This window comes from Chiloscyllium plagiosum, unplaced genomic scaffold, assembly GCF_037043375.1.
Source record: "Chiloscyllium plagiosum isolate Xiang-an unplaced genomic scaffold, Cpla_swu_hap1 HiC_scaffold_9, whole genome shotgun sequence".
In the NCBI taxonomy this organism is placed as follows: Eukaryota; Metazoa; Chordata; class Chondrichthyes; order Orectolobiformes; family Hemiscylliidae; genus Chiloscyllium; species Chiloscyllium plagiosum.
In genome coordinates, this window is record NW_028270147.1 from 12,876,368 (window position 1) to 12,890,010 (window position 13,643).

General features: G+C 44.5%; 1 protein-coding gene across 3 annotated transcripts in view; it reads left to right on the forward strand.

The window, feature by feature from the left end:
* The first annotated feature begins 212 nt into the window (after positions 1 to 212).
* Positions 213 to 13,643, forward strand: part of fubp1 (far upstream element (FUSE) binding protein 1) — a 42,677-nt gene continuing 29,246 nt past the window's right edge. For 2 of the 3 annotated variants that reach the window (XM_087990406.1, XM_087990407.1), the window contains exons 1-2: positions 213 to 518; positions 10,973 to 11,063. In XM_087990406.1, the coding sequence (XP_087846532.1) occupies positions 291 to 518; positions 10,973 to 11,063 (319 nt within the window). In that variant the 5' untranslated portion in view covers positions 213 to 290. The remainder of the gene's footprint in view (positions 519 to 10,972; positions 11,064 to 13,643) is intronic. The other variant, XM_087990405.1, reaches the window with a different exon arrangement.

Consider the following 13,643-nt stretch of genomic DNA (forward strand, 5'->3'; position numbering starts at 1 on the left):
GTTTTAAGTAACGCCCATTTCAGACTAGCCCCGCCCACATCACGAAGAAACCACGCCCAGTTCTGGCCGCCCCCCCCATTCGCGCTGACGCGGCCACGTTCAGCATTAGCCACGCCCCCTTTGCCGTTGGTCCCGAGCCCGGGTCCGAAGTATCGCGAGAGTTAGTCCGCGGCTTCTCCGCCCTGCCTTCTTTAGTGTGTCGGCCATTTTGGACCAGTTCCTCCCGGGTCCGTGCCGAGGCCTCGTTTCCTCTCACAGAGAGCGAGAGAAAAAAAAAACCCCAGAAAAAGATGGCCGAATATTCAGCAGTGGCGCCTCCCAGCACGTTAGGCGGTGGTGCTAGCGGCGGTGGCGGCGGAGCAAGCGGCGGTGCTGGCCCTGCAGCTGGCGGCGGTGGCGGCGGCGGCGGTGGTGGTGGTGGAGGAGCGGCAGGAGGCGGCGGCGGCGGCGGCGGGCCTGGAGGTGCCGGCGGCTTCAAGAACGACGCTTTCGCCGACGCCCTTCAGCGGGCGAGGCAGGTGGGAGAGCGCCGCGCTCGCCGTTTACCTCAGCCCCGGAGGGCGGGCAGGCCTGGGCCGGCGGGGCGGGTAGAAGGCCCCTTTGCCTCGGGGTGGGGGTGGGGCCGGGGCCTGGGCCTCGTGCTGAAGTGTCTCCGGTTGTGGGGCGCGTGGGACGGCCTGGACGGGGCGACCAAACGACGCGGAGAGTCTCGGCCCGCGGTGTCTCAGCCGGCACCGATCGGTTGTAAAGTGGAGTGAGTGGGAGGACGGGAAGCGGCCGGCCAGTTTATTACCTTCTGTCCCCCGCGCCCGCTCATCTGGCGGGGCTTCTTTGTCAAATCGAGTCCCGCCTCTTTCTCTCTCTCTCTCTTCTCCCCCTCCCCCTGTTCTCCTGTTACATTTTCAGGCTGTTTCAGATCTGATATTCCCGTTCTCCGACCTGGGTTTCTCCAGCACATGTTGCCCTCCCCCCCAACTCTTTGTTAAAATCGCGCTCTCTGCCTCTGCTCGAATACAGGGAAACCTGATGTCCCATTTCATGACTTCGTACAGTACTGTACTGACTTAAAGCAGAAAGCAGCCTCTCGCCTCTGAAGTAACGTGGGCTACGGCGATCTTCCCCCCCCCCCCCCTCCTCTTTCTCCCCACAACACCGTCATTAAGCTTAAAAAAAATCCATGCTTCGCTAATTGCAATCAGATTTGAGACCCAGTGATGGATTGTGAAGAAGAGAACTCAGCGCGCAAGCGTCTTGATGTTACAAATAGTGAAAAGAATGGGGTGCGTGCAGGTGAAAGTTTTCTAATTGAGCTATTTACTGATTCAGTAATAATTTTCTCCTCACCTTCCCGTGCTGATGCTGCTTTAAACTTTAACAAAGAAAAAGGCATTTATTTAAAACACAAGGTTATAGAGAGATCAAGGGTGGGAAATTCGATCAGAGGCCAGATCAGCCATGAAGGAAGGCGGAGCAGATTCAAGGTGCTCCTGTTTGATGCAGCAATGTGGAATTGTTGCGTAAGTTGTATCCTCATGCCAAGTGAAGCTCAACATTTCATAGTCAAGTGAACACAAAATTAAATCTCATACGAATTTGCCTTTCAACTCTCAACCACTTGATCAGAAATATTCCTCAGCTTTCTCTTGACTACCACTCAACTGAGATGTGTATAAGAAATCAGATTGAGGATACTTGAGCAAGGGTTAAACTCCTTGCCAATCACTGTTCATACCAACTGTTATCCCTATATATGCCCCTTAGGTCTCTCATATCTTTCCCCTCTCACCCTAAACCTATGTCCCTCTAACCCTAAAACTATGCCCTTCTAGTTCTGGACTCCCCCATCCCAGGGAAATGACTTTGTCTATTCATCCTATCCATGTCCCTCATGATTTTATAAACTTCTGTAAGGTGACCCCTCAGTCTCCGACACTCCAGGGGAAACAGCCCTAGACGATTCAACCTCTCCCTATAGTTCAAATCTTCCAAACCTCGCAACGTCCTTGTAAATCTTTTCTGAACTCCTTTAAGTTTGACAACATCTTTCCGATTGCATGCAATGTTCCAACAGTGGACTAACCAATGACCTGTATAGCCGCAACATGACCTCGCAACTCCTATACTCAATAAAGGAAAGCATACCAAACGCTGCCTTCACTATCCTATCTACCTGTGACTCCACTTTCAAGGAGCTATGAATCTGCACTCCATGGTCTCTTTGTTCAGCAACACTACCTAGGACCTTACCATTAAGTGTATAAGTCGTGCTAAGATTTGCTTTCCCAAAATGCAGCACCTCGCATTTATCTAAATTGAATTCCATCTGCCACTTCTCAGCCCACTGGCCCATCTGATCAAGATCCTGTTGTAATCTGAAGTAACCTTCTTCGCTGTCTGCTACACTTCCAATTTTGGTGTCACCAGAAAGCTTTCTAACTAAACCTCTTGTGCTCATGTCCAAATCATTTATATAAATAAGTTGTTGACCCAGCACCGATCCTTGTGGCACTCCACTGGTCACAGGCCTTCAGTTTGAAAAACAACCCTCCACCACCACCCTCTGTCTTCTACCTTTGAGCCAGTTCTGTATCCAAATGATGAGTTCTCCCTTTGTATTCCATGAGATCTAACCTTGCTAACCAGTCTCCCATGGGGAACCTTGACGAACGCCTTACTGAAGTCCATATAGATCGCATCTACCACTCTGCCCTCATCAATCTTCTTTGTTACTACTTCAAAAAAACTCAATCAAGTTTGTGAGACATGAGTCAATCTTGGAAATATGATTAGGTTTGTTTTAACAGCTAATCCCAGATTTGAATTTTGTAATCTCTCAATTCCTTTTTCCCTGCAGTTTGTTTTAAATTGCAGGCAGTCGCTTGTTATTTTGCCCCTTCCTTAGTCATAAAGATGTACAGCACAAAAACAGACCCTCGGTTCAACCCATCCATGCCGACCAAAAAGCCTAACCTAATCTAGTTCCATTTGCCAGCACTTGGCCCATATCCCTCTAAACACTTCCTATTTATATACCCATTCAGTTGTCGTCTTAATGCTGTAATTGTACCAGCCTCCTCCACTTCCTCTGGCAGCTCCTTTCGTAACACATACACCATCCTCTGCGTGAAAAAGTTGCGCCTTAGGTCTCTTTTACATCTTTGCCGTCTCACCCTAAACCTATGCCGTCTAGTTCTGGGCAGCCGCAACATGACCTCTCATCTCCTATACTCTATAGTCTGACTAACAAAGGAAAGCATACCAAAGGCTGCCTTCACCACCCTTTCTACCTCAATAACTAGAAGCCTGTTTCTTTTGGTTCTTTGATTTCATTTTATTGTTTAAAAATATAATTTTTTCAAATGAAACTACCCAAGACATGAGAGGCTGATAGTTGAAATACAACAGTCCCAGCATTTTTGCAGCTGTTCACAGTGATAAAATTCCCCAATTTACATAATTTTGCTCATAACCATTCTTGTCTTCTTCAAGTAAAAGAGGCCATGCACTCTTTTAATGTCTTGTGTTAAAATTAGTTAAGATAAATGATTGCCTAATGCTTTGCTCCCTCTAGCCTTTTGGGTCTCATGGTTTCACTGCAAAGTTATGTCTTTCTCTGTTTTGTTTTTGATCTCCCTTTGTGCCCAAAATGTGCTTAGCCTGTGCGTAAACCCCTCAACCTACCCATTGAATCCTGCCCCCACTGAATTCTTGACCACCCAGTTCCCATGGTGGTTGATATTATGAACGGTGCTTGCTTGTTGGTACTGCCTCCCATTGCTTCAGATTGCTGACATGAACAAAACTCTTAACATTTTTCCACTTCCTTCCTAACTGGTTCTTTGTAGATGGGTTTTTTTAGGGAAGCGAGGAGGTGTGTGACTGGTTCAATCTCATTCACTGAATCATCACCCACTCTAACACCCACCCTCACTCTCATGTTTCTTGTCTAAATAGCCACCTTCACCTTGTTGCATTTACCCTGAGATGAGCTTCTATCCGCATCTAGTCGTTGTTACAAAATGATTCTGATTTGATCTATTTCATTTTGTCTGACTCTGTTCATCTGCTGAAATAATCATCCATGTCTTTGTTGACTCTACACATAACTATACATTTCTATACATATCTGGCCAATTTCCCGAATTATGCTCTCCACAAATTTGAAGTTGCCTGTATTCCAACTCTTGACAAAGTCCTGTTCACCAATCAGCCATGTGTTTGCTGACCCTATATTGCCTGCTGGAAAAGTGACGCCTTTGTCTTAAAATTCTAATCTCTCTTCAAATATCTCCGTGCCCTTGCTCCCTGTTTGTCACTGTAACCTCCTCCAGTCCGGCAACCCATGTTTTTCATTTCTAGACTTAGCATTTTTGGTTATGTTCACTGCATGAGTGAAGGCTCTGTTTACAGCTGCCAAGGCCCTAAGGTCTGAAAATTTGCCGTATACTCTAATCTACCTCAGTACTGCACTCTCTTCTTGAGTCAAGTGCATGGTATCCTTCTAAACCAAGACATGTTACTCAGCAACTGAGAATAGTCTTGAAAGGTTTGTGACAAGATTGAAACCCCTTACTTTATGATAAAGCCAGTTGTACTTGATTTATCTGAAAGCTGTATTTTCAGGTGGGTTTAAATTCACTTAAATGTTCAATGATTAGCTAGTCTGTCACCATCGTGCCTGAGACTAAATGTTTTGACATAACAAAAGAGCAGGTGGATATTTGCAGTGCAAAAAACTGACGCCTTAACAGTTTCTCCACAATAAAATGTAAGTCATTTTTTGTTATTTATATAAATGATTTGGATGTGAACATAGGAGGTATAAGTTAATAATTTTGCAGATTACACCGATATTGGATGTGTAGTGGACAGCAAAGAAGGTTACCTCAGTACAATCTGATCTTCATCAATCTGAGTGGCAGATGGCGTTTAATTGAGCTAAATGAGAGGTGCTGCATTTTGGAAAAGCAAATTAGAGCAGGATTTATACACTCAATGGTAAGATCCTGGGGAGTGTTGTTGAACAAAGACCTTGGAGTGTAGGTTCATAGTTCCTTGAAAGTGGAGTCTCAGGCAGGTAGGGTAGTGAAGAAGGTGTTTGGTATGCTTCTCTTTATTGGTCAGAGCACTGAATATAGGAATTGGGAGGTTATATTGTGGCTGTACAGGACATTGGTCGGGCCATTTTTGGAATATTGCATGCAATTCTGGTCTCCTACCAATCAGAAGGATGTTGGCAAACTTGAAAGGTTTCAGACAATATTTACAAAGACGTTGCCATGGGTTGTAGGTTTTGAGCTATACAAAGAGGCTCAGTAGGTTGGGGCTGTTTTGCCTGGAGCGTCGGAGGCTGAAGGGTGACCTTATAGAGGTTTATAACAGAATGAGGGACATGGATAGGATAAATAGACAAGGTATTTTTCCCTAGAGTGGGGGAGTCCAGAACTAGAGGGCATAGGTTTAGGGTGAGAAGGTAAAGATTTAAAAGGGACCTAAGGGGCTAACTTTCACGCAGAGGGTGGTGCGTGTATGGAATGCGCTGCCAGAGGAAGTGGTGGAGGCTGCTCCAATTACAGCATTAGAAGGCATCTGGATGGGCATATAAATATGAAGAGTTTAGAGGGATATGGGCCAAGTACTGGGAAATGGGACTGAACTAGTTTAGTATCTTTAGTCGACATGAACGAGTTGGACCGAAGGGTCTGTTTCTGAGACTCTGGGGCAGCACAGTGGCTCAGTGGTTAGCACTGCTGCCTCACAGCACCAGGGTCCCAGGTTTGATTCCAGCCTCATGTGACTGTCTGTGTGGAGTTTGTACATTCTCCCTGTGTCTGTGTGGGTTTCCTCTGGGTGCTCCGGTTTCCTGCCACACTCCAAAGCAGTTCAGGTGAATTGGCCATGCTAAATTGCCCATAGGTTAGGTGCGTTAGTCAGAGGGAAATGGGCCTGGCTGGGTTACTCTTCGGAGTAGATTTGGACGTTTTGGGCCAAAGGGCCTGTTTCCCCACTACAGGGAATCTAATCTAATCTAATCAGATTCTGTGAATCCAAATATCAGTACCTTCAGTAAGTTTTGTGTTGAGAATTTTTGATTTTCTTGATTTAATACAGTTACGTGACTATATGTCCAAAGAAGCCATTTCTATAAGCTGTCAAAGAAGGCGAGAATGTGTTAGAATTCTAAATGTGAAAAAAAGATGCTGGAGAACTGAGTTAAAAACAAGTAATATAGAAAACATTCAAGGGGTCAGACTAGATCTGTGCAGAGAGATACTTTTCAGTTCTAATCATAAGCCTGAAATGTTGACCGTTGCTCAATCTACAGAGACAGCCAGGCCGACTGAGTACATGTTACTATTACCATTTTTGAATATTAAAATTGCCTGACACCATACAGGTACTCCACATTGGCTTTCTCTCATCCTCTTTAACTCTCTATGTACACAGTAGGCTTCTGAATTTGGTTTTTTAAAATAAGGACAAATGTTAGCTGTTCTAGTCTGACTTTTTTTTGAAAATGTTCTCAGGTGAAAACCATGCTTGAATACAAAGTTTCCCGTGGGGAGTAAATTTTAAACATGGGTCAGACTTAAATTTCAGTGCACGAGCTACACGGATGGATTAAAGTTTCCATAATCCATGGCATCCTTTGACAATATCTTGGTTTGAAACTTAATGCTTAATTTGAGCAAATTGATGCTGTGGAAGGCTGAAGTTTAGATATGTGCTTTTGTGATTTACTGGCATTGGGTGATGAAATGCAGAAACAGAATTGTAACCCATAATGAGCCAGGAGTCTGTTGGGAAAGGTGAGTCACTGATTTAAAACTTTAAGCAGCAACAGCACTTTGGAGAGCAGAGGTTTCTGGGAAAGGAGGGACTTTTTTTTTCCCCCCTCAGCTATATAAGTGAGTGTTTTCTAAACCCGAGACCCAACCCTTGTAGGGCCTCCCACCCATCCTCCACCTCTAACCTTATACACCAGGGACACATCATGTAAGCTTCTCTGTTTTTTACTTTCTGATTAGGGCGCTAGCAGGAATGGCAGTGCAGGGAGAGGAATGTTCCTTCTGCATGATGGTAGGAGTGAGCGACGCCATTACTGTCCCATCCAAGTACATCTGCGGGAAGTGCACCCAACTCTCGCTTCTCCAAGACCGCGTTGGGGAGCTAGATGAACTTCAGATCATTTGGGAGGCAGAGTCTGTGATAGATAAGATTTACAGGTTCTAGTTACTCCTAGACATGAAGAAGGCTGGGTAACTGTTAGAAGGGGGAAAACACAATCAGTGCAGGGATCCCCTGTGGTAATTCCCCGTTTTGGATACTGTTGGAAGGAACGACTTATCGGGGCATGCACTGGGGAATAGGTCTCTGGCACAGAGTCTGTCCCTGTTGCACAAGGGAAGGGGGAAAAGGAGGAGAGTGTTAGTCATTGGGGACTCCATAGTTAGAGGGTCAGATAGGAGGTTTGTTGGGAATGGAAGAGACTCACGGTTGGTGTGTTGCCTCCCAAGTGCCAGGGTCCGTGATGTCTTGGATTGTGTCTTTGGGGTCTTGAATTGAGAGGGTGACCAGCCCCAAGTCTTATTCCACAAAGGTACCAACGAGATAGGTGGAAAGAGGGATAGGGATGTAAGGCAGGATTTCAGAGAGCTACTGTGGAAGCTGAGAGCAAAAACAAAGAGTTGTTACCTCTGGATTGTTACCCATGCCATGTGATAGTGAGGTGAAGAACAGGAAGAGCTATCAGCTGAACATGTGACTGCAGGGATTGTGCAGGAGGGAGGGTTTCCGGTTTATGGATAATTGGGGCTTATTCTGGGGAAGGTGGGATCTCTATAAACAGGACGGTCTTCACTTGAACCAGAGGGGTACTAATATCCTGGATGGGAAATTTGCCAGTACTATTTGGGTGGGTTTAAACTAGCTCAGCAGGGGAATGGGAACCTGTGTTGTAATTCCAGTACACAGAATGAGAGTAGAGAAGACAAGGACAAGATTGTGCTGGCAGACAGCAAGCTGGTGTGAAGGGTGTCTGCTTCAATGCTAGGAGTATCCGGAATAAGGTAGGTGAGCTTGCAGCATGGATATGTACCTGGGACTTTGATGTTGTGGCCATTTCTGAGACATGGATAGTGCAAGGTCAGGAAATGGCTATTGCAGGCTCCAGGATTTAGATCTTTCATGAAGATCAGGTAAGGTGGTAAAGAGGGGGGTGTGGCTTTGTTAGTCAAGGACAGTATAATGGTTCGCTGAAAGAATGTTTGATGAGGATTCGTCTACTGAGGTGGTATGCGCTGAGGTTAGAAACAGGAGAGGAAGAGTCACGCTGCTGGGAGTTTTTTTTATCGGCCTCCACAAATTTCCAGAGATGTGGAGGAGAGGATTGGCAAATTGATTCTGGGCAGCAGTGAAAGGAACAGGGTGGTCATAATGGGGGCTTTGACTTCCCCAATATTGACTGGAAATTCTCTAACTCTAGTATGTCGGATGGAGCAGATTTAGTCCAATGTGTGCAGGAGGGTTTCTTGACTGTGTGTCAAAGGGCTGTCAAGAGGCCACACTGGATCTGGTACTTGATGAGCCAGACCAGGTGCTTTGGAGAGCACTTTGGAGAGAGTAACCATAACTTGGTTATGTAGTTTAGTGATGGAAAGGGGTGTAGATACATGTCACGTGGCAAGAACTATCAGTGGGGAAAGGGCAATTATAATGCGATTAGGCAAGACTTAAGAGGCCGAGAAGCGGGCAGCAAAATGCAGGAGATGGGACAGTCGAAATGTGGAGCCTGGTTTAAGGAACAGATATTGTGTGTCTTTGATAGGTATGTCCCTGTCAGGCAGGGAGGAAGTGATTAGGGAACCGTGGTTTACTTAAGAAATTGTAATTCTTGTTAAGCAGAAGAGGGAGGCTTATGTGACATTGAAGTGAGATGGATCAGATAAGGCGATGGAGTGTTAGTGTAGCTAGGAAGGATTTCAAGAGAGTTAAGAAGAACAAAGAGGGGACATGACATTACAAAAAGGATGTGGAAGCATTGGAAAAGGTGCAGAGGAGATTTACCAGGATGTTGCCTGGTCTGGAACGAAGGTCTTATGAGGAAAGGCTAAGGGACTTGGGTCTGTTCTCATGGAGAGAAGGCAGCTAAGAGGGGATTTAATAGAGACTTAAGAGGTGATCAAAGCATTAAATAGGGTGGGATGGTGAGTCTTTTTCCAAGAATGATGACATCTGCTTGTACGAGGGGACATTGCTGCAAATTGAGGGGTTGATAGATGTCAGGGGCAGGCTCATTGCTCAGAGTGGTAAGGGTGTGGAATGCACTGTCTATCAATGTAGTCTACTCAGCCACACTAGGGGCATTTAAACAGTTTGGTTAAGCGTATGGATGATGGGATAGTGTAGGGTGATGGGCTCAGATTTGTTCACAGATTGACGGAGTATCGAGGGCCAAAGGGCCTGTTCCCCACTGTATTCAATGTTCTATGTCCTGTATATATTTTGTAGTACAGTTTAGTGATATGGTACTGAAGAGTCAAGAAAAGCCATTAGTTTGATTTTCAGAGTTGCGGATTTTGAGGAGAAACACTGATAGCGTTAGTCTGTTGGGAGTTGCTATGGTTCTGTGATAAAAACAGAAAATGTTTGAGGTACTCAGCAAGTCCCGTAGAATTTATAGAGAGAAATAGACTTAACGTTTCATGTCTGATGTGACTGTTCTGAAGTAGTTTTTCAATATACACCTTTCCTACTATTCTGAGAATATGTCCTATTCTGAACATTTTGATGATGCATTAGAATTATTGTGTAGAATGTAAGTATTTGTCCAAAAATGGATATGTAAATGTCTTCAAAATTGTTAGTAGAAATTAAGGAATACCATCCAATGTCTCAGTTAATGTCTGCATTAAATCTCCATTGAAGTATCAGACTATGGTCAGTAAGATTTCTTTAGCCAGATCAAAAGCAAAGACCATCAATTTTAGAACATGGATTTCTGCCTCATATCTTAATCAAAGTGGATTGTTCTGTCCCATAGCAATTGCCAGTGCCTTTGGATATTCCTAACAATTATCATGAATTGCTGTAGTTGTGGGTATGCAGCAGGCTCCAAAGCACCGAAGGTTTCACCTAGAAAGGGGACGAAACTTATGCAAATCAACTTCCCAGCTCAGCGAACATACCCACAACTATGACGACTTGCACCCGAGGTACAAATCTTCACGCAAACCTTGAATAATCGTGCATATAACAGTAAATCCACTTTATTCTCAAAATCACAAATTACAAATTTGTTATCCATGACAAAAAGTAAGCTAACGACTAAAATTAATATCCATGGACCCAAATTGAATATCCGCAATTTTTAACCTGTTTTTAAGTAGGCTCTGCACGTGCGAATTTCATCATTTACAGGGGTTCTCAGGTACCGAGCATCAGAAATTGAAGCACAAAATCCAAGAACTGTGAATGCTCGAGATCAGAAATTGTTGGAAATTGCCATTTTGGCACCAGCGATTCTTCTTCAAAGCAGGAAGGGACCAGAAGCATTAACTGTTTCCTCTCCACAGATGCTGTCAGACTTCCTGAGTTCTAGCAATTTCTGAAATTTTTGAAATTAAAACTGTGCTGTGAGAAATGTCCATTATTAATTGTTTAGCTTTGAGTACAAGTAACATCAGAAGTAAGGTAAAAATGAAAGGGATAAATTCCTTCTTATCCATTTAATATTTTCTTTTCCCCCATTTCCTCCTACCCCTGCAGCTCAACATTTTTATTTGTGGAGTGAGTGTGTCATTGGCAGTGTCCACTTTTTTATCGCATAATCCTGAGCCAGTTTCATTGAAATAGAACAAACAAGTTGCTTTGTTTTGGAATTTCTGCAGAGCTGTGGTGTGAGGTAGGGACTGGAGGATTTTGTATACTTATGACCTAAAAATACAAATTTGCAGTTATGTTTTTTCCACAGATTGCAGCAAAAATTGGTGGGGACACAGCTACCACAGTAAATACATCAGACTATGGATATGGCGGACAGAAAAGGCCGCTGGAAGATGGAGGTGCGTTCTCAGAATTTACTTATTATGCATAAAGTATGGATACATTTATGTTAGCTTACAAACCTCTTTTTAAAAAAAAGATGAAAAAAGGGCAAAGTCAAAGGCTCCTTACTGAAATGTTCATTTGCAGAACAAATAACTTCCTGGCACAAGTAGTGGTTAATGGATATAAGTTTGTAGCCAACAGGGAGACATGGTTACAAGGAGATCAGATCTGGGAAATAATTTTCAGGATATGTGAATTTTCAGAAAGACAGCCAGAGAGAAAAGGGAGCTGGGCATACTTTATTCATAATGATTTAAATACATATGATAGAGTCATAGAGATATACAGCACAGAAACAGACCCTTCAGTCCAACTCGTCGACGCCGACCAGATATTCCAACCCAATTTAGTCCCACCTGCCAGCAGCGGCCCATATCCCTCCAAAACCCTTCCTATTCATATATCCATCCAGATGCCTTTTAAATGTTGCAATTGTGCTAGCCTCCACCACTTCCTCTGGCAGCTCATTCCATACACGTACCTCCCTCTGGGTGAAAAAGTTGCCTGTTAGGTCTCTTAAATCTTGCATCTCTTGCCCTAAACCTATGCCCTTTACTTCTGGACTCCTCCAGGGAAAGGACCTTGTCAATTTATCCTATCCATGCCTCTCATTTTATAAACAACTAGAAGGTCACCCCTCAGCCTCTGACACTCCAGGGAAAACAGCCCCAGTCTATTCAACCTCTCCCTATAGCTCAAATCCTACAACTCCGGCAACACCATTGTAAATCATTTCTGAACCCTTTCAAGTTTCACAACATCCTTCCAAAGGATGGAGACCAGAATTGCACGCAATGTTCCAAAAGTGACCAAATCAATGTCCTGTACAGCCGTAACATGACCTCCCAACTCCTGTACTCAATACTCTGACCAATAAAGGAAAGCCTTCTTCACTATCCTATCTACCTGCGACTCTACTTTCAAGGAGCTCTGAACCTGCACTCCAAGGTCTTTTTGTTCAGCAACACTCCCTAGGACCTTACTATTAAGTGTATAGTCATAGAGACGTACAGTATGGAAACAGCCTTCGGTCCAACCTGTCCACGCCGACCAGATATCCCAACCCAATCTAGTCCCACCTGCCAGCTCCTGGTCCATATCCCTCCAAACCCTTCCTATTCATATACCCATCCAAATGCCTCTTAAATGTTGCAATTGTACCAGCCTCTACCACTTCCTCTGGCAGCTCATTCCATACACGTACCACCCTCTGTGTGAAAAAGTTGCCCCTTAGGTCTCTTTTATATCTTTCCCCTCTCACCCTAAACCTATGCCCTCTAATTCTGGACTCCCCGATCCCAGGGAAAAGACTGTTTATTCATCCTATCCACGCCCCTCATAATTTTGTAAACCTCTATAAGGTCACCCCTCAGCCTCCGACGCTCCAGGGAAAACAACCCCAGCCTGTTCAACCTCTCTCTATAGCTCAAATCCTCCAATCCTGGCAACATCCTTGTAAATCTTTTCTGAACCCTTTCACGTTTCAAAACATCTTTCTGATAGGAAGGAGACCAGAATTACACGCAATATTCCAGTAGTGGCCTAACCAATGACCTGTACAGTCGCAACATGACCTCCCAACTCCTGTACTCAATACTCTGACCAATAAAGGAAAGCATACCAAACGCCACATTCACTATCCTATCTACCTGTGACTCCACTTTCAAGGAGCTATGAACCTGCACTCCAAGGTCTCTTTGTTCAGCAACACTACCTAGGACCTTACCATTAAGTGTATAAGTCATGCTAAGATTTGCTTTCCCAAAATGCAGCACCTCGCATTTAGCTAAATTGAATTCCATCTGCCACTTCTCAGTCCATTGGCCCATCTGATCAAGATCCCATTGTAATCTGAGGTAACCCTCTTCACTGTCCACTACACCTCCAATTTTGGTGTCATCTGCATACTTACTAATTGTACCTCTTATGCTCGCATCCAAATCATTTATGTAAATGGCAAAAAGTAGAGGACCCAGCACTGATCCTTGTGGCACTCCACTGGTCACAGGCCTCCAGTCTGAATAACAACCCTCCACCACAACCCTCTGTCTTCTAACTTTGAGCCAGTTCTGTAACGAAATGGTTAGTTCTTCCAGTATTCCATGAGATCTAACCCATGGGGAACCTTGTCGAACACCTTACTAAAGTCCATATAGATCACATCTACTTCTCTGCCCTCATCAATCTTCTTAGTTACCTCTTCAAAAAACTCAATCACGCTTGTGAGACATGATTTCCCACGCACAAAGCCATGTTGACTGTCCCGAATCAGTCCTTGCCTTTCCAAATACATGGACATCCTGTCCCTCAGGATTCCCTCCAACAACTTGCCCACCACCGACGTCAGGCTCACTGGTCTGTAGTTCCCTGGCTTGTCCTTACCACCTTTCTTAAATAGTGACACCGTGTTAGCCATCCTTCAGTCTTCCAGCGTGTCAACTGTGACTATCGATAATAGAGTTCTCGGGTACACTGATCAAGTCCTGGGAATTTATCCACTTTTATACGTTTCAAGACATCCAGCATTTCCTTCT